The 24,354-nt window shown below is 49.2% G+C and overlaps 1 protein-coding gene across 1 annotated transcript; it reads right to left on the reverse strand.

Annotated features, from left to right (window-relative positions):
• Positions 1-76: 76 nt before the first annotated feature.
• lypd6 (LY6/PLAUR domain containing 6) lies at positions 77-22,139 on the reverse strand. Its single transcript, XM_063005399.1, has 4 exons — positions 22,022-22,139; positions 18,363-18,461; positions 16,059-16,189; positions 77-247 (listed from the first exon to the last, which is right to left on the reverse strand). Exons 1-4 carry the CDS (start codon positions 22,137-22,139, stop codon positions 77-79), a joined length of 519 nt encoding a protein of 172 aa, XP_062861469.1.
• Positions 22,140-24,354: the final 2,215 nt, after the last annotated feature.

Consider the following 24,354-nt stretch of genomic DNA (forward strand, 5'->3'; position numbering starts at 1 on the left):
GACTCTTGGGCAGCTGATCATGTGACCTTGTACATTATTGCTGAAGTAGGTAAATTGAACATAGTGAACATGTAGGTCAAGCACGACTGAGGATGAGGACCTGCATAAAAAGCAAGAACAACAGTTTATAATCTTCTGCAGGTTGATGGCTGCTATTTAAGGGTGACGTGGTGGTGAAGATGGCATCTGTCTCATTTTGGGGAAGAGGCATGTTACAGATGTTCCCCTCACAACAGGATATACACACCTATACAGTAAGTAATTAGACAAAAACATTACAAAATAAACAAGAAAGATTTTTTAAAAAGCATATATACAAGCACATGTACAAGAACATCTAATTGAATGTGTTTCCACCGACCACTGTTACATAAAATTTCTTTTAAAAAATGACATGGGAGAAAACACTACAATACCCTAGACACTATGGGTCTGTATATAACAATATACTGTATTTATTAACTACTTTCCATTTGCATGACATTTTACTCCCAATTTACTCACTCACTCACTTTCTTAACCTCTAGGGAGCTTCCAGTCTATCTTCTGAGATCATGTCCTTTCCCCTTTGTTTTTTTTACTTCTTATTTTCTACTAAATGTACCAGATTAGCCACAGGGTGACTGATGGGGAAAAGCAGACGCAAATCTTTCAGCATAGATTAAGCAGACTGCATATTGAGTGTAGACAGTCTAACCCAGGTCTCACTGTTCTACATTGGAATCTATCATCAAGGACTTGTGGATTAGTGTAAAGTGGTGTTTGAGTATGCTGTGTCCCTCGTGCTGTGAGGTTTCGGACAGGGATGTGTGTCACGAGATCGTGTTTTGTATTGACTGGATGACAATCTTGGAGGTGAACGTGGGTGAACTGTGTAAGAGAGAATGAAAATGCAAATAATAAAAAACACAGAGTTTCTCACATTTACTTTGACTTTTATTTGATTGCAGACAGGATGAACCTGAGATATTTCATGTTTTATCTGCTCAACTTCATTTCATTAATTAATAAACATCCAACACATTCCAAATAAGTTGGGACAGTAAAGCATTTACCACTCTGTAATGTTGCCATTCCTTTTCACCACACTTAAAAGACGTTTTAGCACCGAGGATACCAAGTGATTTAGTGTTTCAGCTTTTATTTTGTCTCATTCTTCCTGCAAACACGTCTTAAGATGTGCAACAGTACGGGGTCGTCTATGTTGCCTTTTTCGTTTAAAAATTCTTCACACATTCTCTATTGGGGACAGGTCAGAACTGCAGACAGGCTCTTCTTCCTCAGCCATGCCTTTGTAATGTGTGCAGCATGTAGTTTTGCATTGTCTTGTTGAAAAATACATGGACGTCCCTGGAAAAGATGACGTTTTGAAGGCAGTACATGTTGCTCTAAGATCTCAATGTACTTTTCTGCATTAATGCTGCCATCACAGAAGTGTAAATGACCTTTGCCAAGGGCACTGACACAGCCCCACACAATGACAGACCCTGGCTTCTGGACTTGTTGCTGATAACAGTCTGGATGGTCCTTTTCGCCTTTGGTCCGGAACACACACTCCATTTTTTTTCAAAAAAAACCTGGAATGCTGATTCATCTGACCACAATACACGTTTCCACTGTGTGATGGTCCATCCTAGATGCCTCCAAGCCCAGAGAAGTCGACGCCGCTTCTGGACATGGTTAACATAAGGCTTCTTTTTTACACAGTTAAGTTTTAAGTGGCATTTGTGAATGTAACTCTGTATTGTAGTGCTTGACAAAGGTTTGCCAAAGTAATCCCTCACCCATGTGGTTATATCAGCTATTGTTGAGTGGCAGTTCTTGATGCAGTGCCGTCTGAGGGATCAAAGATCACGGGCATTCAGCTTAAGCTTGCACCCTTTTTCATTTTTTCACCTCATTACTAGCCCTAAATTGCCCCTGTCCAAACTTTTTTTGGAATGTGTTGAAGGCCTGAAATGCAGGAATGGATGTTTATTAATAAATGAAATGAAGTTGAGTGTCACACTGCTAGCCTTGGTGTGCTCATATGTGCCACGCCCCTCTTCTCCGTGAGCACACTCACTCCTGCCATGCCTCACTCCTGATTGGTCCCCCTGAGCAATCAGCCCCAGCTGTTCCTAATCAGGGACCAGTTTAAAAAGGAGAGCTGAGGAACAGGCTGGCAGGGGTTATTTTGGTTTATGGTGGTTATTTTTGACTTGTTTGTGTTGGACTTCCTAGGTGATTACTTTGGTTTCTTTGGACTCTGGTTTGCTCTATGTTTCTTGCACTTGTTTGTAGTCAGTTCCTAGTTTGTGTTCCTAGTCTGTGTTTAGCCAGTGTTCCTAGCCTGTGTTTAGCCAGTGTTCCTAGCCTGTGTTTAGCCAGTGTGTTTAGCCAGTGTTTAGCCAGTGTGTTTAGCCAGTGTTCCTAGCCTGTGTTTAGCCAGTGTTCCTAGCCTGCGTTTAGCCAGTGTTCCTAGCCTGCGTTTAGCCAGTGTTCCTAGCCTGCGTTTAGCCAGTGTTCCTAGCCTGCGTTTAGCCAGTGTTCCTAGCCTGCGTTTAGCCAGTGTTCCTAGCCTGTGTTTAGCCAGTGTTCCTAGCCTGTGTTTAGCCAATGTCCCTAGTTTATGTTTAGTTTGTGTTCCTAGCCTGTGTTTAGCCAGTGTTCCTAGCCTGTGTTTAGCCAGTGTTCCTAGCCTGTGTTTAGCCAATGTTCCTAGCTTATGTTTAGCCTATGTTCCTAACCTATGTTTAGTCTGTATCCCTAGTTTATATTCCCAGTCTGTGTTCCCAGTCTGTGTTCCCAGTCCGTGTACCTAGTTCATGTTCCATACTCTTGTCATTCCCTTGTTTAGTTCTTTAATAAATATCTTGCCCTACATCTCTGCGTGTGTGTCCGCCCCCTTTGTCTTGTCTTTGTCTAGTCCTTAGCCCCACCGTGACATAATAACCCCTCTCTAGGACACAGCGAGATGTTTAGTCTTAGTAATTTTCCGGAGTTTGACTCCATGAGGTTTCCTCTAACCTTCTTACTTTACAAGCCAGCTCCCTATGATGGAAGCGACCTTTTGGTTGAGGGCTTTCTGCTTCAGAGCCAGCTCTACCTGCAAAACCTTCTCGACCCGCAGCCTTCTGAAACACAAAAGGTGATGTTCATGATGTCAAGGCTGAAGGGTGCTGCGCGAGAATGGGCGAGGCAGCTCTGGACTGAGAAGGGAGCAGTGCTGAACTCTGTGCAAGAGTTTGAGGCCCTCATGCGAGCTCAATTTTCTCGTCGTCACCCCAAGGGCTCCAGGGGTCTTTTTGTTTGTTCACCGGCCCCAGTGCCGTGTTCTCAAGTTCGGGTCAGTCCTAGGCCGAGTTCGTCTGTCCAAGTCTGTCCAATGTCTCCAGTGTTTTCGCAGCTGAGTCCAGTTTCTCCAGGGTCCAAACAGCTGACTTCTGATGCATATCCAGGGTCCAAGCAGCTGATTTCGGACGCCTCTCCAGTGTTTTCGCAGCTGAGTCCAGTTTCTCCAGGGTCCAAACAGCTGACTTCTGACGCATATCCAGGGTCCAAGCAGCTGATTTCGGATGCCTCTCCAGTGTTTTCGCAGCTGAGTCCAGTTTCTCCAGGGTCCAAACAGCTGACTTCTGACGCATATCCAGGGTGCAAGCAGCTGATTCCGGACGCCTCGCCAGTGTTTTCGCAGCTGAGTCCGGTCTTTCCAGGGTCCAAACAGCTGACTTTTGACGCATATCCAGGGTCCAAGCAGCTGATTTCGGACGCCTCTCCAGTGTTTTCGCAGCTAACTTCGGACGCCTCTCCAGGGTACTCGCAGCTAAGTGACGTTTCCCCAGTGTTTTTGCAAGTGACTTCGGACACCTCTCCAGGGTCCTCACAGTTGAGTACTGTTTCTCCAGTGTTTTCGCAAGTGACTTCGGACGCCTCTCCAGGGTCCTCACCGCTTAATTTAGGAGTTTCTCAAGGATGTGTGCAGTTGATTAATGACGTTTCTCCAGTGTTTTCGCAGTTAACTTCGGACGCCTCTCCAGGGTCCTCACAGCTGAGGGATGTTTCTCTAGTGTTTTCGCAGCTGACTTTGGACGCCTCTCCAGGGTCCTCGCAGCTGACTGACGTTTCTCCAGTGTTTTCGCAAGTGACTTTGGACACCACTCCAGAGTCCTCACAGCTGAATCAAGGAGATTCTCAAGGATTTGTGCAGCTGATTAATGACGTTTCTCCAGTGTTTTTGCAGCTGACTCCGGACGCCTCTTCTCAAGGGTCCACGCAGCTGACTCCGGACGCCTCTTCTCAAGGGTCCACGCAGCTGACTCCGGACGCCTCTTCTCAAGGGTCCACGCAGCTGACTCCGGACGCCTCTTCGCCAGGCTCCACGCAGCTGACTCCGGACGCCTCTTCTCAAGAGTCCACACAGCTGACTCCGGATGCCTCTTCTCAAGGGTCCTCTCAGCTGACTCCCGAAGCCTCTTCGCCAGGCTCACCGCAGCTGACTCCCGAAGCCTCTTCGCCAGGCTCACCGCAGCTGACTCCCGAAGCCTCTTCGCCAGGCTCACCGCAGCTGACTCCCGAAGCCTCTTCGCCAGGCTCACCGCAGCTGACTCCCGAAGCCTCTTCGCCAGGCTCACCGCAGCTGACTCCCGAAGCCTCTTCGCCAGGCTCACCGCAGCTGACTCCCGAAGCCTCTTCGCCAGGCTCACCGCAGCTGACTCCCGAAGCCTCTTCGCCAGGCTCACCGCAGCTGACTCCCGAAGCCTCTTCGCCAGGCTCACCGCAGCTGACTCCCGAAGCCTCTTCGCCAGGCTCACCGCAGCTGACTCCCGAAGCCTCTTCGCCAGGCTCACCGCAGCTGACTCCCGAAGCCGCTTCGCCAGGCTCACCGCAGTTGATTTTTGTTCTCGAGTGGGCGTCCCTCGACGGCGCTCCTGTTCCCGAGTTGGTGCCCCCTGATGGCACTTCTGTTCCCGAATGGGCGTCCCTCGGCGACGCTCCTGTTCCCGATTTGGTGCCCCCTGATGGCACTTCTGTTCCCGAGTTGGTGTCCTCCGACGGCACTCCTGTTCCAGAGTTGGTGTCCTCCGACGGCACTCCTGTTCCAGAGTTGGTGTCCTCCGACGGCACTCCTGTTCCAGATTTGGTGTCCTTTGATGGTGCTTCTGTTCCCGAGTTGGCGCCCTCCGATGGCGCTCTTGTTCCCGAGTCGGTGCCCCCTGATGGCACTCCTGTCTCCAAAGGTGCTCCTGGTTCTTTATCAGCACCCACCGACGGCGCTTCTGAACTTTTGTCATGCCTGCCTGAGAATTTTTAATGACTTCAAATTTACCCCGCAGGGCCCAGGACCTCCTTGTTTTTGTTTTTTAAGGCACTCCAGGTGTAGTGCCTTTGGGAGGGGCATCTGTCACACTGCTAGCCTTGGTGTGCTCATATGTGCCACGCCCCTCTTCTCCGTGAGCACACTCACTCCTGCCATGCCTCACTCCTGATTGGTCCCCCTGAGCAATCAGCCCCAGCTGTTCCTAATCAGGGACCAGTTTAAAAAGGAGAGCTGAGGAACAGGCTGGCAGGGGTTATTTTGGTTTATGGTGGTTATTTTTGACTTGTTTGTGTTGGACTTCCTAGGTGATTACTTTGGTTTCTTTGGACTCTGGTTTGCTCTATGTTTCTTGCACTTGTTTGTAGTCAGTTCCTAGTTTGTGTTCCTAGTCTGTGTTTAGCCAGTGTTCCTAGCCTGCGTTTAGCCAGTGTTCCTAGCCTGCGTTTAGCCAGTGTTCCTAGCCTGCGTTTAGCCAGTGTTCCTAGCCTGCGTTTAGCCAGTGTTCCTAGCCTGCGTTTAGCCGGTGTTCCTAGCCTGCGTTTAGCCGGTGTTCCTAGCCTGCGTTTAGCCGGTGTTCCTAGCCTGCGTTTAGCCGGTGTTCCTAGCCTGCGTTTAGCCGGTGTTCCTAGCCTGCGTTTAGCCGGTGTTCCTAGCCTGCGTTTAGCCGGTGTTCCTAGCCTGCGTTTAGCCGGTGTTCCTAGCCTGCGTTTAGCCGGTGTTCCTAGCCTGCGTTTAGCCGGTGTTCCTAGCCTGCGTTTAGCCGGTGTTCCTAGCCTGCGTTTAGCCGGTGTTCCTAGCCTGCGTTTAGCCGGTGTTCCTAGCCTGCGTTTAGCCGGTGTTCCTAGCCTGCGTTTAGCCGGTGTTCCTAGCCTGCGTTTAGCCGGTGTTCCTAGCCTGCGTTTAGCCGGTGTTCCTAGCCTGCGTTTAGCCGGTGTTCCTAGCCTGCGTTTAGCCGGTGTTCCTAGCCTGCGTTTAGCCGGTGTTCCTAGCCTGCGTTTAGCCGGTGTTCCTAGCCTGCGTTTAGCCGGTGTTCCTAGCCTGCGTTTAGCCGGTGTTCCTAGCCTGCGTTTAGCCGGTGTTCCTAGCCTGCGTTTAGCCGGTGTTCCTAGCCTGCGTTTAGCCGGTGTTCCTAGCCTGCGTTTAGCCGGTGTTCCTAGCCTGCGTTTAGCCGGTGTTCCTAGCCTGCGTTTAGCCGGTGTTCCTAGCCTGCGTTTAGCCGGTGTTCCTAGCCTGCGTTTAGCCGGTGTTCCTAGCCTGCGTTTAGCCGGTGTTCCTAGCCTGCGTTTAGCCGGTGTTCCTAGCCTGCGTTTAGCCGGTGTTCCTAGCCTGCGTTTAGCCGGTGTTCCTAGCCTGCGTTTAGCCGGTGTTCCTAGCCTGCGTTTAGCCGGTGTTCCTAGCCTGCGTTTAGCCGGTGTTCCTAGCCTGCGTTTAGCCGGTGTTCCTAGCCTGCGTTTAGCCGGTGTTCCTAGCCTGCGTTTAGCCGGTGTTCCTAGCCTGCGTTTAGCCGGTGTTCCTAGCCTGCGTTTAGCCGGTGTTCCTAGCCTGCGTTTAGCCGGTGTTCCTAGCCTGCGTTTAGCCGGTGTTCCTAGCCTGCGTTTAGCCGGTGTTCCTAGCCTGCGTTTAGCCGGTGTTCCTAGCCTGCGTTTAGCCGGTGTTCCTAGCCTGCGTTTAGCCGGTGTTCCTAGCCTGCGTTTAGCCGGTGTTCCTAGCCTGCGTTTAGCCGGTGTTCCTAGCCTGCGTTTAGCCGGTGTTCCTAGCCTGCGTTTAGCCGGTGTTCCTAGCCTGCGTTTAGCCGGTGTTCCTAGCCTGCGTTTAGCCGGTGTTCCTAGCCTGCGTTTAGCCGGTGTTCCTAGCCTGCGTTTAGCCGGTGTTCCTAGCCTGCGTTTAGCCGGTGTTCCTAGCCTGCGTTTAGCCGGTGTTCCTAGCCTGCGTTTAGCCGGTGTTCCTAGCCTGCGTTTAGCCGGTGTTCCTAGCCTGCGTTTAGCCGGTGTTCCTAGCCTGCGTTTAGCCGGTGTTCCTAGCCTGCGTTTAGCCGGTGTTCCTAGCCTGCGTTTAGCCGGTGTTCCTAGCCTGCGTTTAGCCGGTGTTCCTAGCCTGCGTTTAGCCGGTGTTCCTAGCCTGCGTTTAGCCGGTGTTCCTAGCCTGCGTTTAGCCGGTGTTCCTAGCCTGCGTTTAGCCGGTGTTCCTAGCCTGCGTTTAGCCGGTGTTCCTAGCCTGCGTTTAGCCGGTGTTCCTAGCCTGCGTTTAGCCGGTGTTCCTAGCCTGCGTTTAGCCGGTGTTCCTAGCCTGCGTTTAGCCGGTGTTCCTAGCCTGCGTTTAGCCGGTGTTCCTAGCCTGCGTTTAGCCGGTGTTCCTAGCCTGCGTTTAGCCGGTGTTCCTAGCCTGCGTTTAGCCGGTGTTCCTAGCCTGCGTTTAGCCGGTGTTCCTAGCCTGCGTTTAGCCGGTGTTCCTAGCCTGCGTTTAGCCGGTGTTCCTAGCCTGCGTTTAGCCGGTGTTCCTAGCCTGCGTTTAGCCGGTGTTCCTAGCCTGCGTTTAGCCGGTGTTCCTAGCCTGCGTTTAGCCGGTGTTCCTAGCCTGCGTTTAGCCGGTGTTCCTAGCCTGCGTTTAGCCGGTGTTCCTAGCCTGCGTTTAGCCGGTGTTCCTAGCCTGCGTTTAGCCTGCGTTCCTAGCCTGCGTTTAGCCTGCGTTCCTAGCCTGCGTTTAGCCGGTGTTCCTAGCCTGCGTTTAGCCGGTGTTCCTAGCCTGCGTTTAGCCGGTGTTCCTAGCCTGCGTTTAGCCGGTGTTCCTAGCCTGCGTTTAGCCGGTGTTCCTAGCCTGCGTTTAGCCGGTGTTCCTAGCCTGCGTTTAGCCGGTGTTCCTAGCCTGCGTTTAGCCGGTGTTCCTAGCCTGCGTTTAGCCGGTGTTCCTAGCCTGCGTTTAGCCGGTGTTCCTAGCCTGCGTTTAGCCGGTGTTCCTAGCCTGCGTTTAGCCGGTGTTCCTAGCCTGCGTTTAGCCGGTGTTCCTAGCCTGCGTTTAGCCGGTGTTCCTAGCCTGCGTTTAGCCGGTGTTCCTAGCCTGCGTTTAGCCGGTGTTCCTAGCCTGCGTTTAGCCGGTGTTCCTAGCCTGCGTTTAGCCGGTGTTCCTAGCCTGCGTTTAGCCTGCGTTCCTAGCCTGCGTTTAGCCGGTGTTCCTAGCCTGCGTTTAGCCTGCGTTCCTAGCCTGCGTTTAGCCGGTGTTCCTAGCCTGCGTTTAGCCTGCGTTCCTAGCCTGCGTTTAGCCGGTGTTCCTAGCCTGCGTTTAGCCGGTGTTCCTAGCCTGCGTTTAGCCTGCGTTCCTAGCCTGCGTTTAGCCGGTGTTCCTAGCCTGCGTTTAGCCGGTGTTCCTAGCCTGCGTTTAGCCGGTGTTCCTAGCCTGCGTTTAGCCGGTGTTCCTAGCCTGCGTTTAGCCGGTGTTCCTAGCCTGCGTTTAGCCGGTGTTCCTAGCCTGCGTTTAGCCGGTGTTCCTAGCCTGCGTTTAGCCGGTGTTCCTAGCCTGCGTTTAGCCGGTGTTCCTAGCCTGCGTTTAGCCGGTGTTCCTAGCCTGCGTTTAGCCGGTGTTCCTAGCCTGCGTTTAGCCGGTGTTCCTAGCCTGCGTTTAGCCGGTGTTCCTAGCCTGCGTTTAGCCGGTGTTCCTAGCCTGCGTTTAGCCGGTGTTCCTAGCCTGCGTTTAGCCGGTGTTCCTAGCCTGCGTTTAGCCGGTGTTCCTAGCCTGCGTTTAGCCGGTGTTCCTAGCCTGCGTTTAGCCGGTGTTCCTAGCCTGCGTTTAGCCGGTGTTCCTAGCCTGCGTTTAGCCGGTGTTCCTAGCCTGCGTTTAGCCGGTGTTCCTAGCCTGCGTTTAGCCGGTGTTCCTAGCCTGCGTTTAGCCGGTGTTCCTAGCCTGCGTTTAGCCGGTGTTCCTAGCCTGCGTTTAGCCGGTGTTCCTAGCCTGCGTTTAGCCGGTGTTCCTAGCCTGCGTTTAGCCGGTGTTCCTAGCCTGCGTTTAGCCGGTGTTCCTAGCCTGCGTTTAGCCGGTGTTCCTAGCCTGCGTTTAGCCGGTGTTCCTAGCCTGCGTTTAGCCGGTGTTCCTAGCCTGCGTTTAGCCGGTGTTCCTAGCCTGCGTTTAGCCGGTGTTCCTAGCCTGCGTTTAGCCGGTGTTCCTAGCCTGCGTTAGCCGGTGTTCCTAGCCTGCGTTTAGCCGGTGTTCCTAGCCTGCGTTTAGCCGGTGTTCCTAGCCTGCGTTTAGCCGGTGTTCCTAGCCTGCGTTTAGCCGGTGTTCCTAGCCTGCGTTTAGCCGGTGTTCCTAGCCTGCGTTTAGCCGGTGTTCCTAGCCTGCGTTTAGCCGGTGTTCCTAGCCTGCGTTTAGCCGGTGTTCCTAGCCTGCGTTTAGCCGGTGTTCCTAGCCTGCGTTTAGCCGGTGTTCCTAGCCTGCGTTTAGCCGGTGTTCCTAGCCTGCGTTTAGCCGGTGTTCCTAGCCTGCGTTTAGCCGGTGTTCCTAGCCTGCGTTTAGCCGGTGTTCCTAGCCTGCGTTTAGCCGGTGTTCCTAGCCTGCGTTTAGCCGGTGTTCCTAGCCTGCGTTTAGCCGGTGTTCCTAGCCTGCGTTTAGCCGGTGTTCCTAGCCTGCGTTTAGCCGGTCGTTCCTAGCCTGCGTTTAGCCGGTGTTCCTAGCCTGCGTTTAGCCGGTGTTCCTAGCCTGCGTTTAGCCGGTGTTCCTAGCCTGCGTTTAGCCGGTGTTCCTAGCCTGCGTTTAGCCGGTGTTCCTAGCCTGCGTTTAGCCGGTGTTCCTAGCCTGCGTTTAGCCGGTGTTCCTAGCCTGCGTTTAGCCGGTGTTCCTAGCCTGCGTTTAGCCGGTGTTCCTAGCCTGCGTTTAGCCGGTGTTCCTAGCCTGCGTTTAGCCGGTGTTCCTAGCCTGCGTTTAGCCGGTGTTCCTAGCCTGCGTTTAGCCGGTGTTCCTAGCCTGCGTTTAGCCGGTGTTCCTAGCCTGCGTTTAGCCGGTGTTCCTAGCCTGCGTTTAGCCGGTGTTCCTAGCCTGCGTTTAGCCGGTGTTCCTAGCCTGCGTTTAGCCGGTGTTCCTAGCCTGCGTTTAGCCGGTGTTCCTAGCCTGCGTTTAGCCGGTGTTCCTAGCCTGCGTTTAGCCGGTGTTCCTAGCCTGCGTTTAGCCGGTGTTCCTAGCCTGCGTTTAGCCGGTGTTCCTAGCCTGCGTTTAGCCGGTGTTCCTAGCCTGCGTTTAGCCGGTGTTCCTAGCCTGCGTTTAGCCGGTGTTCCTAGCCTGCGTTTAGCCGGTGTTCCTAGCCTGCGTTTAGCCGGTGTTCCTAGCCTGCGTTTAGCCGGTGTTCCTAGCCTGCGTTTAGCCGGTGTTCCTAGCCTGCGTTTAGCCGGTGTTCCTAGCCTGCGTTTAGCCGGTGTTCCTAGCCTGCGTTTAGCCGGTGTTCCTAGCCTGCGTTTAGCCGGTGTTCCTAGCCTGCGTTTAGCCGGTGTTCCTAGCCTGCGTTTAGCCGGTGTTCCTAGCCTGCGTTTAGCCGGTGTTCCTAGCCTGCGTTTAGCCGGTGTTCCTAGCCTGCGTTTAGCCGGTGTTCCTAGCCTGCGTTTAGCCGGTGTTCCTAGCCTGCGTTTAGCCGGTGTTCCTAGCCTGCGTTTAGCCGGTGTTCCTAGCCTGCGTTTAGCCGGTGTTCCTAGCCTGCGTTTAGCCGGTGTTCCTAGCCTGCGTTTAGCCGGTGTTCCTAGCCTGCGTTTAGCCGGTGTTCCTAGCCTGCGTTTAGCCGGTGTTCCTAGCCTGCGTTTAGCCGGTGTTCCTAGCCTGCGTTTAGCCGGTGTTCCTAGCCTGCGTTTAGCCGGTGTTCCTAGCCTGCGTTTAGCCGGTGTTCCTAGCCTGCGTTTAGCCGGTGTTCCTAGCCTGCGTTTAGCCGGTGTTCCTAGCCTGCGTTTAGCCGGTGTTCCTAGCCTGCGTTTAGCCGGTGTTCCTAGCCTGCGTTTAGCCGGTGTTCCTAGCCTGCGTTTAGCCGGTGTTCCTAGCCTGCGTTTAGCCGGTGTTCCTAGCCTGCGTTTAGCCGGTGTTCCTAGCCTGCGTTTAGCCGGTGTTCCTAGCCTGCGTTTAGCCGGTGTTCCTAGCCTGCGTTTAGCCGGTGTTCCTAGCCTGCGTTTAGCCGGTGTTCCTAGCCTGCGTTTAGCCGGTGTTCCTAGCCTGCGTTTAGCCGGTGTTCCTAGCCTGCGTTTAGCCGGTGTTCCTAGCCTGCGTTTAGCCGGTGTTCCTAGCCTGCGTTTAGCCGGTGTTCCTAGCCTGCGTTTAGCCGGTGTTCCTAGCCTGCGTTTAGCCGGTGTTCCTAGCCTGCGTTTAGCCGGTGTTCCTAGCCTGCGTTTAGCCGGTGTTCCTAGCCTGCGTTTAGCCGGTGTTCCTAGCCTGCGTTCACACGCGAGACAGATGCCTGCGTTTAGCCGGTTTCTCTAGCCTGCGTTTAGAGCCGGTGTTCCTAGCCTGCGGTGGTTTAGCCGGTCCCCTCGTTCCTAGCCCCTTGCCCGTTTAGCGGTGTTCCTAGCCTGCGTTAGCGCGTAGACAGTTCCTAGCCTGCGTTTTAGCCGGTGGTTCCTAGCCTGCGTTTAGCCGGTGTTCCTAGCCTGCGTTTAGCCGGTGTTCCTAGCCTGCGTTTAGCCGGTGTTCCTAGCCTGCGTTTAGCCGGTGTTCCTAGCCTGCGTTTAGCCGGTGTTCCTAGCCTGCGTTTAGCCGGTGTTCCTAGCCTGCGTTTAGCCGGTGTTCCTAGCCTGCGTTTAGCCGGTGTTCCTAGCCTGCGTTTAGCCGGTGTTCCTAGCCTGCGTTTAGCCGGTGTTCCTAGCCTGCGTTTAGCCGGTGTTCCTAGCCTGCGTTTAGCCGGTGTTCCTAGCCTGCGTTTAGCCGGTGTTCCTAGCCTGCGTTTAGCCGGTGTTCCTAGCCTGCGTTTAGCCGGTGTTCCTAGCCTGCGTTTAGCCGGTGTTCCTAGCCTGCGTTTAGCCGGTGTTCCTAGCCTGCGTTTAGCCGGTGTTCCTAGCCTGCGTTTAGCCGGTGTTCCTAGCCTGCGTTTAGCCGGTGTTCCTAGCCTGCGTTTAGCCGGTGTTCCTAGCCTGCGTTTAGCCGGTGTTCCTAGCCTGCGTTTAGCCGGTGTTCCTAGCCTGCGTTTAGCCGGTGTTCCTAGCCTGCGTTTAGCCGGTGTTCCTAGCCTGCGTTTAGCCGGTGTTCCTAGCCTGCGTTTAGCCGGTGTTCCTAGCCTGCGTTTAGCCGGTGTTCCTAGCCTGCGTTTAGCCAGGTGTTCCTAGCCTGCGTTTAGCCAGTGTTCCTAGCCTGCGTTTAGCCAGTGTTCCTAGCCTGCGTTTAGCCAGTGTTCCTAGCCTGCGTTTAGCCAGTGTTCCTAGCCTGCGTTTAGCCAGTGTTCCTAGCCTGCGTTTAGCCAGTGTTCCTAGCCTGCGTTTAGCCAGTGTTCCTAGCCTGCGTTTAGCCAGTGTTCCTAGCCTGCGTTTAGCCAGTGTTCCTAGCCTGCGTTTAGCCAGTGTTCCTAGCCTGCGTTTAGCCAGTGTTCCTAGCCTGCGTTTAGCCAGTGTTCCTAGCCTGCGTTTAGCCAGTGTTCCTAGCCTGCGTTTAGCCAGTGTTCCTAGCCTGCGTTTAGCCAGTGTTCCTAGCCTGCGTTTAGCCAGTGTTCCTAGCCTGCGTTTAGCCAGTGTTCCTAGCCTGCGTTTAGCCAGTGTTCCTAGCCTGCGTTTAGCCAGTGTTCCTAGCCTGCGTTTAGCCAGTGTTCCTAGCCTGCGTTTAGCCAGTGTTCCTAGCCTGCGTTTAGCCAGTGTTCCTAGCCTGCGTTTAGCCAGTGTTCCTAGCCTGCGTTTAGCCAGTGTTCCTAGCCTGCGTTTAGCCAGTGTTCCTAGCCTGCGTTTAGCCAGTGTTCCTAGCCTGCGTTTAGCCAGTGTTCCTAGCCTGCGTTTAGCCAGTGTTCCTAGCCTGCGTTTAGCCAGTGTTCCTAGCCTGCGTTTAGCCAGTGTTCCTAGCCTGCGTTTAGCCAGTGTTCCTAGCCTGCGTTTAGCCAGTGTTCCTAGCCTGCGTTTAGCCAGTGTTCCTAGCCTGCGTTTAGCCAGTGTTCCTAGCCTGCGTTTAGCCAGTGTTCCTAGCCTGCGTTTAGCCAGTGTTCCTAGCCTGCGTTTAGCCAGTGTTCCTAGCCTGCGTTTAGCCAGTGTTCCTAGCCTGCGTTTAGCCAGTGTTCCTAGCCTGCGTTTAGCCAGTGTTCCTAGCCTGCGTTTAGCCAGTGTTCCTAGCCTGCGTTTAGCCAGTGTTCCTAGCCTGCGTTTAGCCAGTGTTCCTAGCCTGCGTTTAGCCAGTGTTCCTAGCCTGCGTTTAGCCAGTGTTCCTAGCCTGCGTTTAGCCAGTGTTCCTAGCCTGCGTTTAGCCAGTGTTCCTAGCCTGCGTTTAGCCAGTGTTCCTAGCCTGCGTTTAGCCAGTGTTCCTAGCCTGCGTTTAGCCAGTGTTCCTAGCCTGCGTTTAGCCAGTGTTCCTAGCCTGCGTTTAGCCAGTGTTCCTAGCCTGCGTTTAGCCAGTGTTCCTAGCCTGCGTTTAGCCAGTGTTCCTAGCCTGCGTTTAGCCAGTGTTCCTAGCCTGCGTTTAGCCAGTGTTCCTAGCCTGCGTTTAGCCAGTGTTCCTAGCCTGCGTTTAGCCAGTGTTCCTAGCCTGCGTTTAGCCAGTGTTCCTAGCCTGCGTTTAGCCAGTGTTCCTAGCCTGCGTTTAGCCAGTGTTCCTAGCCTGCGTTTAGCCAGTGTTCCTAGCCTGCGTTTAGCCAGTGTTCCTAGCCTGCGTTTAGCCAGTGTTCCTAGCCTGCGTTTAGCCAGTGTTCCTAGCCTGCGTTTAGCCAGTGTTCCTAGCCTGCGTTTAGCCAGTGTTCCTAGCCTGCGTTTAGCCAGTGTTCCTAGCCTGCGTTTAGCCAGTGTTCCTAGCCTGCGTTTAGCCAGTGTTCCTAGCCTGCGTTTAGCCAGTGTTCCTAGCCTGCGTTTAGCCAGTGTTCCTAGCCTGCGTTTAGCCAGTGTTCCTAGCCTGCGTTTAGCCAGTGTTCCTAGCCTGCGTTTAGCCAGTGTTCCTAGCCTGCGTTTAGCCAGTGTTCCTAGCCTGCGTTTAGCCAGTGTTCCTAGCCTGCGTTTAGCCAGTGTTCCTAGCCTGCGTTTAGCCAGTGTTCCTAGCCTGCGTTTAGCCAGTGTTCCTAGCCTGCGTTTAGCCAGTGTTCCTAGCCTGCGTTTAGCCAGTGTTCCTAGCCTGCGTTTAGCCAGTGTTCCTAGCCTGCGTTTAGCCAGTGTTCCTAGCCTGCGTTTAGCCAGTGTTCCTAGCCTGCGTTTAGCCAGTGTTCCTAGCCTGCGTTTAGCCAGTGTTCCTAGCCTGCGTTTAGCCAGTGTTCCTAGCCTGCGTTTAGCCAGTGTTCCTAGCCTGCGTTTAGCCAGTGTTCCTAGCCTGCGTTTAGCCAGTGTTCCTAGCCTGCGTTTAGCCAGTGTTCCTAGCCTGCGTTTAGCCAGTGTTCCTAGCCTGCGTTTAGCCAGTGTTCCTAGCCTGCGTTTAGCCAGTGTTCCTAGCCTGCGTTTAGCCAGTGTTCCTAGCCTGCGTTTAGCCAGTGTTCCTAGCCTGCGTTTAGCCAGTGTTCCTAGCCTGCGTTTAGCCAGTGTTCCTAGCCTGCGTTTAGCCAGTGTTCCTAGCCTGCGTTTAGCCAGTGTTCCTAGCCTGCGTTTAGCCAGTGTTCCTAGCCTGCGTTTAGCCAGTGTTCCTAGCCTGCGTTTAGCCAGTGTTCCTAGCCTGCGTTTAGCCAGTGTTCCTAGCCTGCGTTTAGCCAGTGTTCCTAGCCTGCGTTTAGCCAGTGTTCCTAGCCTGCGTTTAGCCAGTGTTCCTAGCCTGCGTTTAGCCAGTGTTCCTAGCCTGCGTTTAGCCAGTGTTCCTAGCCTGCGTTTAGCCAGTGTTCCTAGCCTGCGTTTAGCCAGTGTTCCTAGCCTGCGTTTAGCCAGTGTTCCTAGCCTGCGTTTAGCCAGTGTTCCTAGCCTGCGTTTAGCCAGTGTTCCTAGCCTGCGTTTAGCCAGTGTTCCTAGCCTGCGTTTAGCCAGTGTTCCCAGCCTGCGTTTAGCCAGTGTTCCCAGCCTGCGTTTAGCCAGTGTTCCCAGTCTGCGTTTAGCCCGTGTTCCCAGCCTGCGTTTAGCCCGTGTTCCCAGTCCGTGTTCCCAGTCCGTGTTCCCAGTCCGTGTTCCCAGTCCGTGTTCCCAGTCCGTGTTCCCAGTCCGTGTTCCCAGTCCGTGTTCCCAGTCCGTGTACCTAGTTCATGTTCCATACTCTTGTCATTCCCTTGTTTAGTTCTTTAATAAATATCTTGCCCTACATCTCTGCGTGTGTCCGCCCCCTTTGTCTTGTCTTTGTCTAGTCCTTAGCCCCACCGTGACATTGAGCAGACAAAACATGAAATATCTCATTCTGTTCATTCTGTCTGCAATCAAAAAAAAGGTAAATGTAAGGAACACTGCTTTTTTGTTTTATTTGCATTTTCCATACTGTCCCAACTTGGGTTGTAGATTGAAGTGTAGATTTTTTTTGTCTTATCTTTAAAAAGAAAAGCATAAACACTGTGTACATTCTTTCTGTTATTAAATGCATGCAAAGTAATATTGTAGAATTGTGAAAAAACACCATGTGTTATTATTACTATTATTATTATTTTTTGGTCACCCCAAGAAACTAATCCTGACTGAATAGGGTTGATGTCTGAAGTGCTTAAGGATGCTTCAGTTGCACATACCTTGTTTCCTTCATTATTCATGTTGTTGCAGCCTGTAGAAAGGCAGTCCTCCAAAGCAGCACAGCGCTTCATTACTGCTAATGTGTTCCCAATCCAGTCAAGGGTATGACTAGTGTAGCAATATTTAGTCTCTGTGATTAAAACAAAGTCAACATGCATTTATTAGAATTATAGTAAATTATAAAACGGATAGTTCCGGTCCTAAAATCTGATTGGCTGAGCCGCGTTCGAAGCCGTTGTAAAATCCCCGATAAACGCACACCTAGGACCACCTCACATCATTCCATATTAATACGCCACTGAATAGAAAAAGTTAATGTTATTTTGGCCCTCATGTTGCCTAGCAACACTGTTACTCGGATTACCTTGCGTCGCGGAAGAATGCTTTATTGTAAGTTTATACACAATAAATACATTTATGATTAAACATTGTTGTATTTATTGTATTTTATGTTGACCGCCGATTTATAAAAGCAATAAGCCACTCGAGACCGTGCGTTACTGCTATGATGTTATGACTCCGCTTCGCGTCGTGCCAAAAACGTCATCCCCGTGCTAAAATCACAGTAACGTACGGCCTCTCGTGGCTTATTGCTTTAACAAAGCATGGTAAAATGCAGCTATATAAAACACTCATTTTCTCATTGACCACTTCTTTTTCTTTTACTTTGGTGAATTTGCATGGGAGGTCAGTTTCGCCCACTGTGAGGAGAGTCATGCACAGATCACCACGTTCATCCATTTCTGTACAGATGCCACGGGCTACTAACCAGGGTCCTTACACAGTATTGAAGACCCCATGCCCTAATATGGTCATTCCTACCCAGAAGATAAGTAGCCAATTTGTCGACTGCAGACAGGGCTACGGACTCCCAGACTTCAGAATCCCTGTGCTGGTGTGATAGTAAAATATCTCTCTGGGCCTTTAAATAGTTTAAAAATGCAGTCTCATGTCAAGTAGTGCTTATCACTAAAAGAAATTCCACTTCAAAGAAATAGGTTGTGAGAGCTATTAATGAAGCACTTTAAATAAACCTTAGATGATAGTTATAGCAAGTTTAAAAATAAAAATAAAGCAGACATACAGGGAAGTACACTGATGAGCCGAAGCATTAGGATTTGCATGACAATGCATATTTTGTAACAGTGCATTTGCATGGGCTGATGGTAGATCCTCTTAGTTTATGTCTTGAATGCAACACATGGATCAGCATGAAGACCCGAGGGACTTTAAAAAGGACCAAATCGTTATGGCCAGATGACTGGGTTGCAGTATTTCCAAACATCAAGGTGGTGCTCACAGACAGACAGTGATCTGAGATGAGACAAGCCACAAACCGCTGGCAGGTTGTTGGGTGGCCAAGACTCACTGTTGCCAAAGGAAATGAAGTCTATGGCATCTGGTACAGACCAACACAAGATGTTTTTTTTTTTTTTTTTTTTTTTTTTTTTTTTTTTTTTCACTTTTTTTCCCCCAATCACCCCCCCCCCAATCTAGTCGTGTCCAATTACCCTGAATGCGTCCTCTATACTGATTCGACCCTTCACCGCTGACTGAGGACATCTCTCAACTGACATACACCCCCTCCGGCACGTACAGTCAGTACAGGCTGCATTTTTCACCTGAACGAGTCGAGTTCATACACCGACGGGCACTGTGTACGGAGGGCCACACCCCATCAGCATTATTCCTCAGCCCTTTGCAGGCGCCATCAGTCAGCCAGCAGGGGCCGCCGTTGCACCAGTTATGAGGACCTATGATCCAACTTTTTACCCCTAACCCTGAAAAACAGCCAATTGTTGAGATTCTAGACAATGTATTCGAAACCCCAACTCTGGTGTGCTAGCGTACTTTACCGCTGTGCCACCTGAGCGGCCAAGATTTATTAATTTAATAGTGTTTTAATATTGTTGATTAGGAGAATGAGTCACAGCACACAGCTTCGAACCCTTCTGAGTTTATGGCTGTGTGATTGACTGGTCAGATGAATCCTGTTATCTTTAAAATGATGTGAATAGCCCAGGCACATGTGCATCATTTACCCCTGGATGAGATGGTACCATCAAAATTCCTCTTACAAGTAGCTGGTGTCCTCGTTCTAAAACCAAGCGCTAAGACCAGCTGGTACACACGGACAAACCTCAGTACATTATTATCAGTTCTAATTATATATTTACAGCCATGAACATGTATAATTGAATCAGCCTGTCATGAGACCACTCTAAAGTTTGTGGTTTGATGATGCAGACTCATAAAGAACAAAAACCTGACTTGTGGGTCAAACAAATAAATGATAGGCTTACCCTGTGGGCAGTAGAAATCTGGCGCCCAGCGATTACACTCATAATTGTCAGCTGCTTCCTCACATGTGAAACACTTAAATCCTCCTGGGTATGGAGTAGCTGTAAGGAGAAACAAGACAGTATGTAGAGTCAGTCTGATACGAAAATAAAGAAGTGGGAGAGTGAATGGTTAATCCCTACAGTTTTATTATGCATAAAAAACCTTTACAGATAAGCTCTTGTAGTTAGAGCTAGAGTTAGAGCTTGTAGGTTTCTGGGTCTGTTAACATGTCTTTTTTACCTGAGCTTTAACACCCACCTACCCACATCTAATTATTCAATTATAAATGATGTTTAGGCATCGCAATGGCGCCTGGGTAGCACTATCGATTTACAGCAAGAAAGGCTGTGATTCAATTCCCCGACCGGGAGACGAGGGTCCTTTCTGTGTGGAGTTTGTATGTTCGCCCTGTGTACACCTGGGTTTCCTCCAGGTGCTCCGGTTTTCTCCCACAAATCCAAAGACATGCAGTCATGCCAATTAGAGGTACTACTGTAGAACCCACCCTAGGTGTGAGTGTGCGTGTTTGCCCTGTGATGAACTGAGGTGTTTTCTGCCTCTCGCCCAACCAATCAGACCCACTGTGACCCTGACAAGGCCAAAGCGTAGCAAAAAACACAATAGATAAATGACGATGGTGTCATTTATAGCAGTCACTGCTCCTTAAGGTGGTGCAACCATTTATTGAAGGGTTGTTTACATAGTTTTTTTTTACTATGTTTTAAGAATATTACATTATTTACTATATTGACTATACTGTATATGTACAAACACAACAATGCATCTGATGTCTGTAATGAACCTCTTATAAACTTTTTAGTACTTTCATAGGCCACCCTTATTCATTTAAATTTTTCTGCTGGAAAAAAAACTGAAAGTTAGGAAGAAAAACATACAGACTTTTCAAATATTCAATATTTCGCCTCCATTACGCTAGCTGCAACCTCTTTAAAGGCACATGTGAGCTACTGTACAACAAACCCAAACTTTTCACTTTTCAGCTCTTACTGGTCCCTAATGCCTCTATTACCTCCCTACTGATTTCCTTCTAGCAAACACACACATGCACACACAGTCTCCTCACTGGGGCACCGAGCCAACACGGATATCTCCATCTTAATCCCGGAAAGCCGACACACTGCTAAACTGATCTTGGGAGGTCTGACCCATTGTAGTCAATGATCTCACACTCCAAAGGACGTATTCCTGTATACCCCGTATACCTCTGTGTTAGAAGGGATCCTGGTTTTCACTGTTTATTAACTCACTTACAACTGTTATGAGCACAGAATAGGGCCAGAGGTATCGGTCAACCTTAAAAAAATCTTACTGGCCACCTTATAAAATACACCTACTTTCTACACACATTCATGTCTATACCAACCATGTTGATGCAATTTATGGATATAAAGTCGCTTTGTATCCTTTGTCTACCGTCTACTCCATCCATTAATTGAGTCCCCTGTAAGATAACAAGTTTGTGGTCAACCACTCTTGGGAGTTCAACAACAATAAAAAGGTAATATTACTTTAGGTAAGTCTGAAGCCAAGAGCATCATGTGACCTGTCTCACACACTGTGTGTCCCTAATAAAAAAGCCAAATGTATTTTATACCAACGAACCTGCTGCTGCACCTGATTTACTTATACCAGTATAACACACTACCCATATAGTCACCCATATAGGTTCAGTATAGTGCCCAGTACATCAGTGTAGAACAATACAGCTTAAAACCTGCTATGTTACCAGCCATCATTCTCAGCACTGCAGTGACACTGACATGGTGGTGGTGTGTTAGTGTGTGTTGTGCTGGTATGAGTGGATAAGACACAGCAGCGCTGCTGGAGTTTTTAAACACCTCACTGTCACTGCTGGACTGAGAATAGTCCACCAACCAAAAATATCCAGCCAACAGCGTTCCATGGGTAGCGTTCTGTGACCACTGATGAAGGTCTAGAAGATGACTAAATCAAACAGCAGCAATAGATGAGTGGTCGTCTCTGACTTTACATCTATAAGGTGGACCAGCTAGGTAGGAGGGTCTAATAGAGTGGACAGTGAGTAGACACGGTATTTAAAAATTCCAGCAGCGCGTCTGTGTCTGATCCACTCATACCAGCACAACACACACTAACACACCACCACTATGTCAGTGTCACTGCAGTGCTTATAATGATCCACCACCTAAATAATACCTGCTCTGTGGTGGTCATGACCATTGAAGAACAGGGTGAAAGCAGGATAAAAAGGTATGTAGAGAAACAGATGGACTACAGTCAGTAATTGTAGAACTACAAAGTGCTCCTATATGGTAAGTGGAGCTGATAAAATGGACAGTGTGTGTAGAAACCAAAAGGTGGTTTTAATGTTATGGCTGATCGGTGTACATCACAATTAGACGATATCCAATATTTACTTTTTTTAAATTAAGTGAAGAGCCATAAAAAAATGACATGAATCAGCTACATTTCAGGATTAAGGTGTGTTAAAAACCTGAGCAGGTCTGGCCCCACCCCTTCCCCTGCTTCTGTCACTATGTATCCCCATACCTAAGCTGCTCTTCTGTTTGGCAGCATGGCAGCATGAGCAAACCCATTGTGGATGCAAGATTTATTTTTAAGTTTTATTTGTGTTAATCTACATTTAGTTAAATATTTCACTATAATTTGTTAATGTTTCCTGTTTGATTTTGCCTGTTTTATTTTCTTAGTGAACATTAACCACACACATTGTGAGACATACTGATTGTGATTTGGTGACACTCAATTGTGCAAATGTATTCAAGCTTTGTGGACCTTGGTGAGTTTTGAACCGTTCAAAGTTGTTGACTTAATTGCAAGTCTCCTGTGTCATGTGATCACCCACCTAATATTCTGTCAGAACATGGAATCATCAAGAAATCTACACAGTCGAGTCACATTATTATGACCACTTTCTACTTTAGATGTCGGCAGCACGTAGTTCATGAAGGACGTCGTGTTTCTTGAGCTGGCTTGGTGGGTATATAAGGCTGTCTGCACATATATCCCTTGTTGCTCTCATGGGTGAAAGTACCATGGGTAAAATTGTCTTCCCTGGGGCGCATGGGATCTTCCAGCAAGACAATGCGACATGTCACATGGCTAGAAATGTCCGACACTGGTTGGAAAAGCATGACCAAGACTTCCAAGTACCACCCTGGCCCCCTAATTTCCCAGACTTAAACCCAATTGAGCATCTGTGAGATCACCTCGATCTGTGTGTTCGCTCTATGGATCCTTCCCCATGCACCATCCAGGAGCTGTAGGATGCACTGTAGTCAGCAGGGCTCCAGATACCTGTGACAACCTACCAGGACCTTATTGAGTCACTCCCAGCCCGTCTAGCTGCTGTCCGTGCTGCATACGGCGGTTACTCTGGATATTAGCTGGTGCTCATAATAATGTGACTCGACTGTGTATATTCTGTAGTATCTGGTCCTATGATATTACCAGCAGGCTGAGATGGTTCATCATACAGTGCATCTTGTCCAGCTGTCCACATTATCTTGATTCAAATAAGATCAATCAGTCCATTCAACTTTGTTCAGTTGCTCTGATGTCCTGTCACCTATTTCTGAACTAAGGTTAACATACTTACTCGATGGATGGAGGAATATGATGTCCTTTTCTGTGAAGTCTCTTGATTGAACAGTCTTCATCCAATCAGCGATGGAAGTCAGCATTAGGACCCAGGCCACTACAGGCCAGGGTTCCATTGCTGGACGCACACTTACACATGCAGCTCTGTGATGGATCAAATCCAGAAAAAGACAGCTGTGAAAGAGGAATAGAAAGAAAATCAGTTTCAGATACTGGACTGTAGGTCTTTAACGGTCTGCTTGCATTACATTGTATTAAATAATATGCTACCATTCAACTCACTAGCGCAGTGCTAACAGGGCTGTGCGATATGACTAAAAAACTCATATCTCGATATGCTTTTGAGAAGTGGCGATATACGATGCGATACGATATAATGTAAACTTGAAGTACAATGGCAGGTCACTGCCTGTATTTTAGCTTATTTTGTTTATAAGTTATCTTAAAAACACAAAATGCTGTAGTTCTGATACATTCTGACAGAATTACAGTGTTTATTGTCAATATTAATACAAATACAGCCTTGTAATAATACAAAATATTGATATTATATCTATATATTATATATATATTGACAATTAAACAAACCAGCAGAATCTCACAATCACATTTATGCTGTCTAATTTACTTTGAATAAATGAGCATAAAAAAAAATCCCGATAACGTTTAATATTTGATAATGCTTTGCTAAGTGAAAGCGCACGGTAAACAGCAGCACCGCGACCCAGATCAACCACACAGCAGCATAAAATCATAACCGCTGCTTACCTGAGCTTCTATTCTTCAAATTGAAATTAAATCTATATTCGTGTTGTTCAATTAGGGATAAAATCAACAAGGTTCTTGTATATCCGAAATCTCTTTTAGTTTACAAACACACAAACTAAAGACTCTCATTAAAAATCAGCCTTTGTTAATCTACTGGCCTCCCAAACAATGACTGAATAACTTGTTTTGTGATGGAATACAAATGAATTTGTGCATGTTATCAAAGCAATTATGTCTCATTAGATCAATGTCAGCATTAGCCGTGTGCCAAGTTTCTGATCCACATACATCAGTGAGCCTTTATTCCTGCTGATAATGTGGGTTGGTTTGAGTCAGTGGTAGTTTAAGAGTTGCTTGAAAAATCTAATCCAAGATTTTGGACCAAGTACTACATTCCTTACTACATGCTTAAATACAGAAAACGTTAGGGTAAGAAATTAAAAACAAAATATTATACAACCCCAAATCAGAAAAAGTTGGGACAACATGGAAAATGCAAATAATAAAAAACACAGAGTTTCTTACATTTAATTTGACTTAATTTGAAGACAGGATGAACCTGAGATATTTCATGTTTTATCTGCTCAACTTCATTTCGGTTATTAATAAACATCCATTCCTGCATTTCAGGCCTGCAACACATTCCTGCTGCACATTCTCTATTGGGGACAGGTCAGGACTGCAGGCAGGCAGGCCAGTCCAGTACCTGTACCCTCTTCTTCCGCAGCCATGCCTTTGTAATGTGTGCAGCATGTGGTTTTCCGTCCCTGAAAAAGATGACGTCTTGAAGGCAGCATATGTTGCTCTAAGATCTCAATGTACTTTTTTGCATTAATGCTGCCATCACAGAAGTGTAAATGACCTTTGCCATGGGCACTGACACAGCTCCATACCACGAGAGACCCTGGCTTTTGGACTTGTTGCTAATAACAGTCTGGATGGTCCTTTTCGTCTTTGGTTTAGAGCACACAGTGTCCATTTTTTTCCAAAATAGACCTGGAATGCTGATTCATTTAACCACAATACACGTTTCCACTGTGTGATGGTCCATCCTAGATGCCTCAGAGCCCAGAGAAGTCGATGCCGCTTCTGGACATGGTTAACATAAAGCTTCTTTTTTGCACAGTAAAGTTTTAAGTGGCATTTGTGCATGTAACTCTGTATTGTAGTGCTTGACAAAAGGTTTGCCAAAGTAATCCCTCACCCATGTGGTTATATCAGCTATTGTTGAGTGACGGTTCTTGATGCAGTGCCGTCTGAGGGATCGAAGATCACGGGCGTTCAGCTTAAGCTTGCACCCTTGGCCTTTTCGCACTGAAATTCCTCCGGATTCCTTGAATGGTTTAATGATATTATGCACTGTAGAGGGAGAAATATGCAAATCCCTTCCAATCTTTCTTTGAGGTTCATTGTTTTTAAACATTTCAATCATTTTCTCACACATCTGTTGACAAACTGAAGATCCTCTGGTCATCTTTGCTCATCAAAGACTCTCCTGGATGCTGCTTTTGTACCAAACCATGATTACAATCACCTGTTTGGAATCACATCTTTATTTAGTTT

Source organism: Trichomycterus rosablanca, chromosome 12 (assembly GCF_030014385.1).
Source record: "Trichomycterus rosablanca isolate fTriRos1 chromosome 12, fTriRos1.hap1, whole genome shotgun sequence".
NCBI lineage: Eukaryota > Metazoa > Chordata > Actinopteri > Siluriformes > Trichomycteridae > Trichomycterus > Trichomycterus rosablanca.

Bases quoted from the DNA above. Each gene is read 5' to 3' on its own strand.
- lypd6 (XM_063005399.1), bottom strand. From the start codon at position 22,139: ATGGAACCCTGGCCTGTAGTGGCCTGGGTCCTAATGCTGACTTCCATC. The intron at 18,462-22,021 runs GTAAGTATGTTA...TTCTCCTTACAG, and splicing joins CATATTCCTCCATCCATCGA to CTACTCCATACCCAGGAGGA. The intron at 16,190-18,362 runs GTAAGCCTATCA...TTTTAATCACAG, and splicing joins AGATTTCTACTGCCCACAGG to AGACTAAATATTGCTACACT.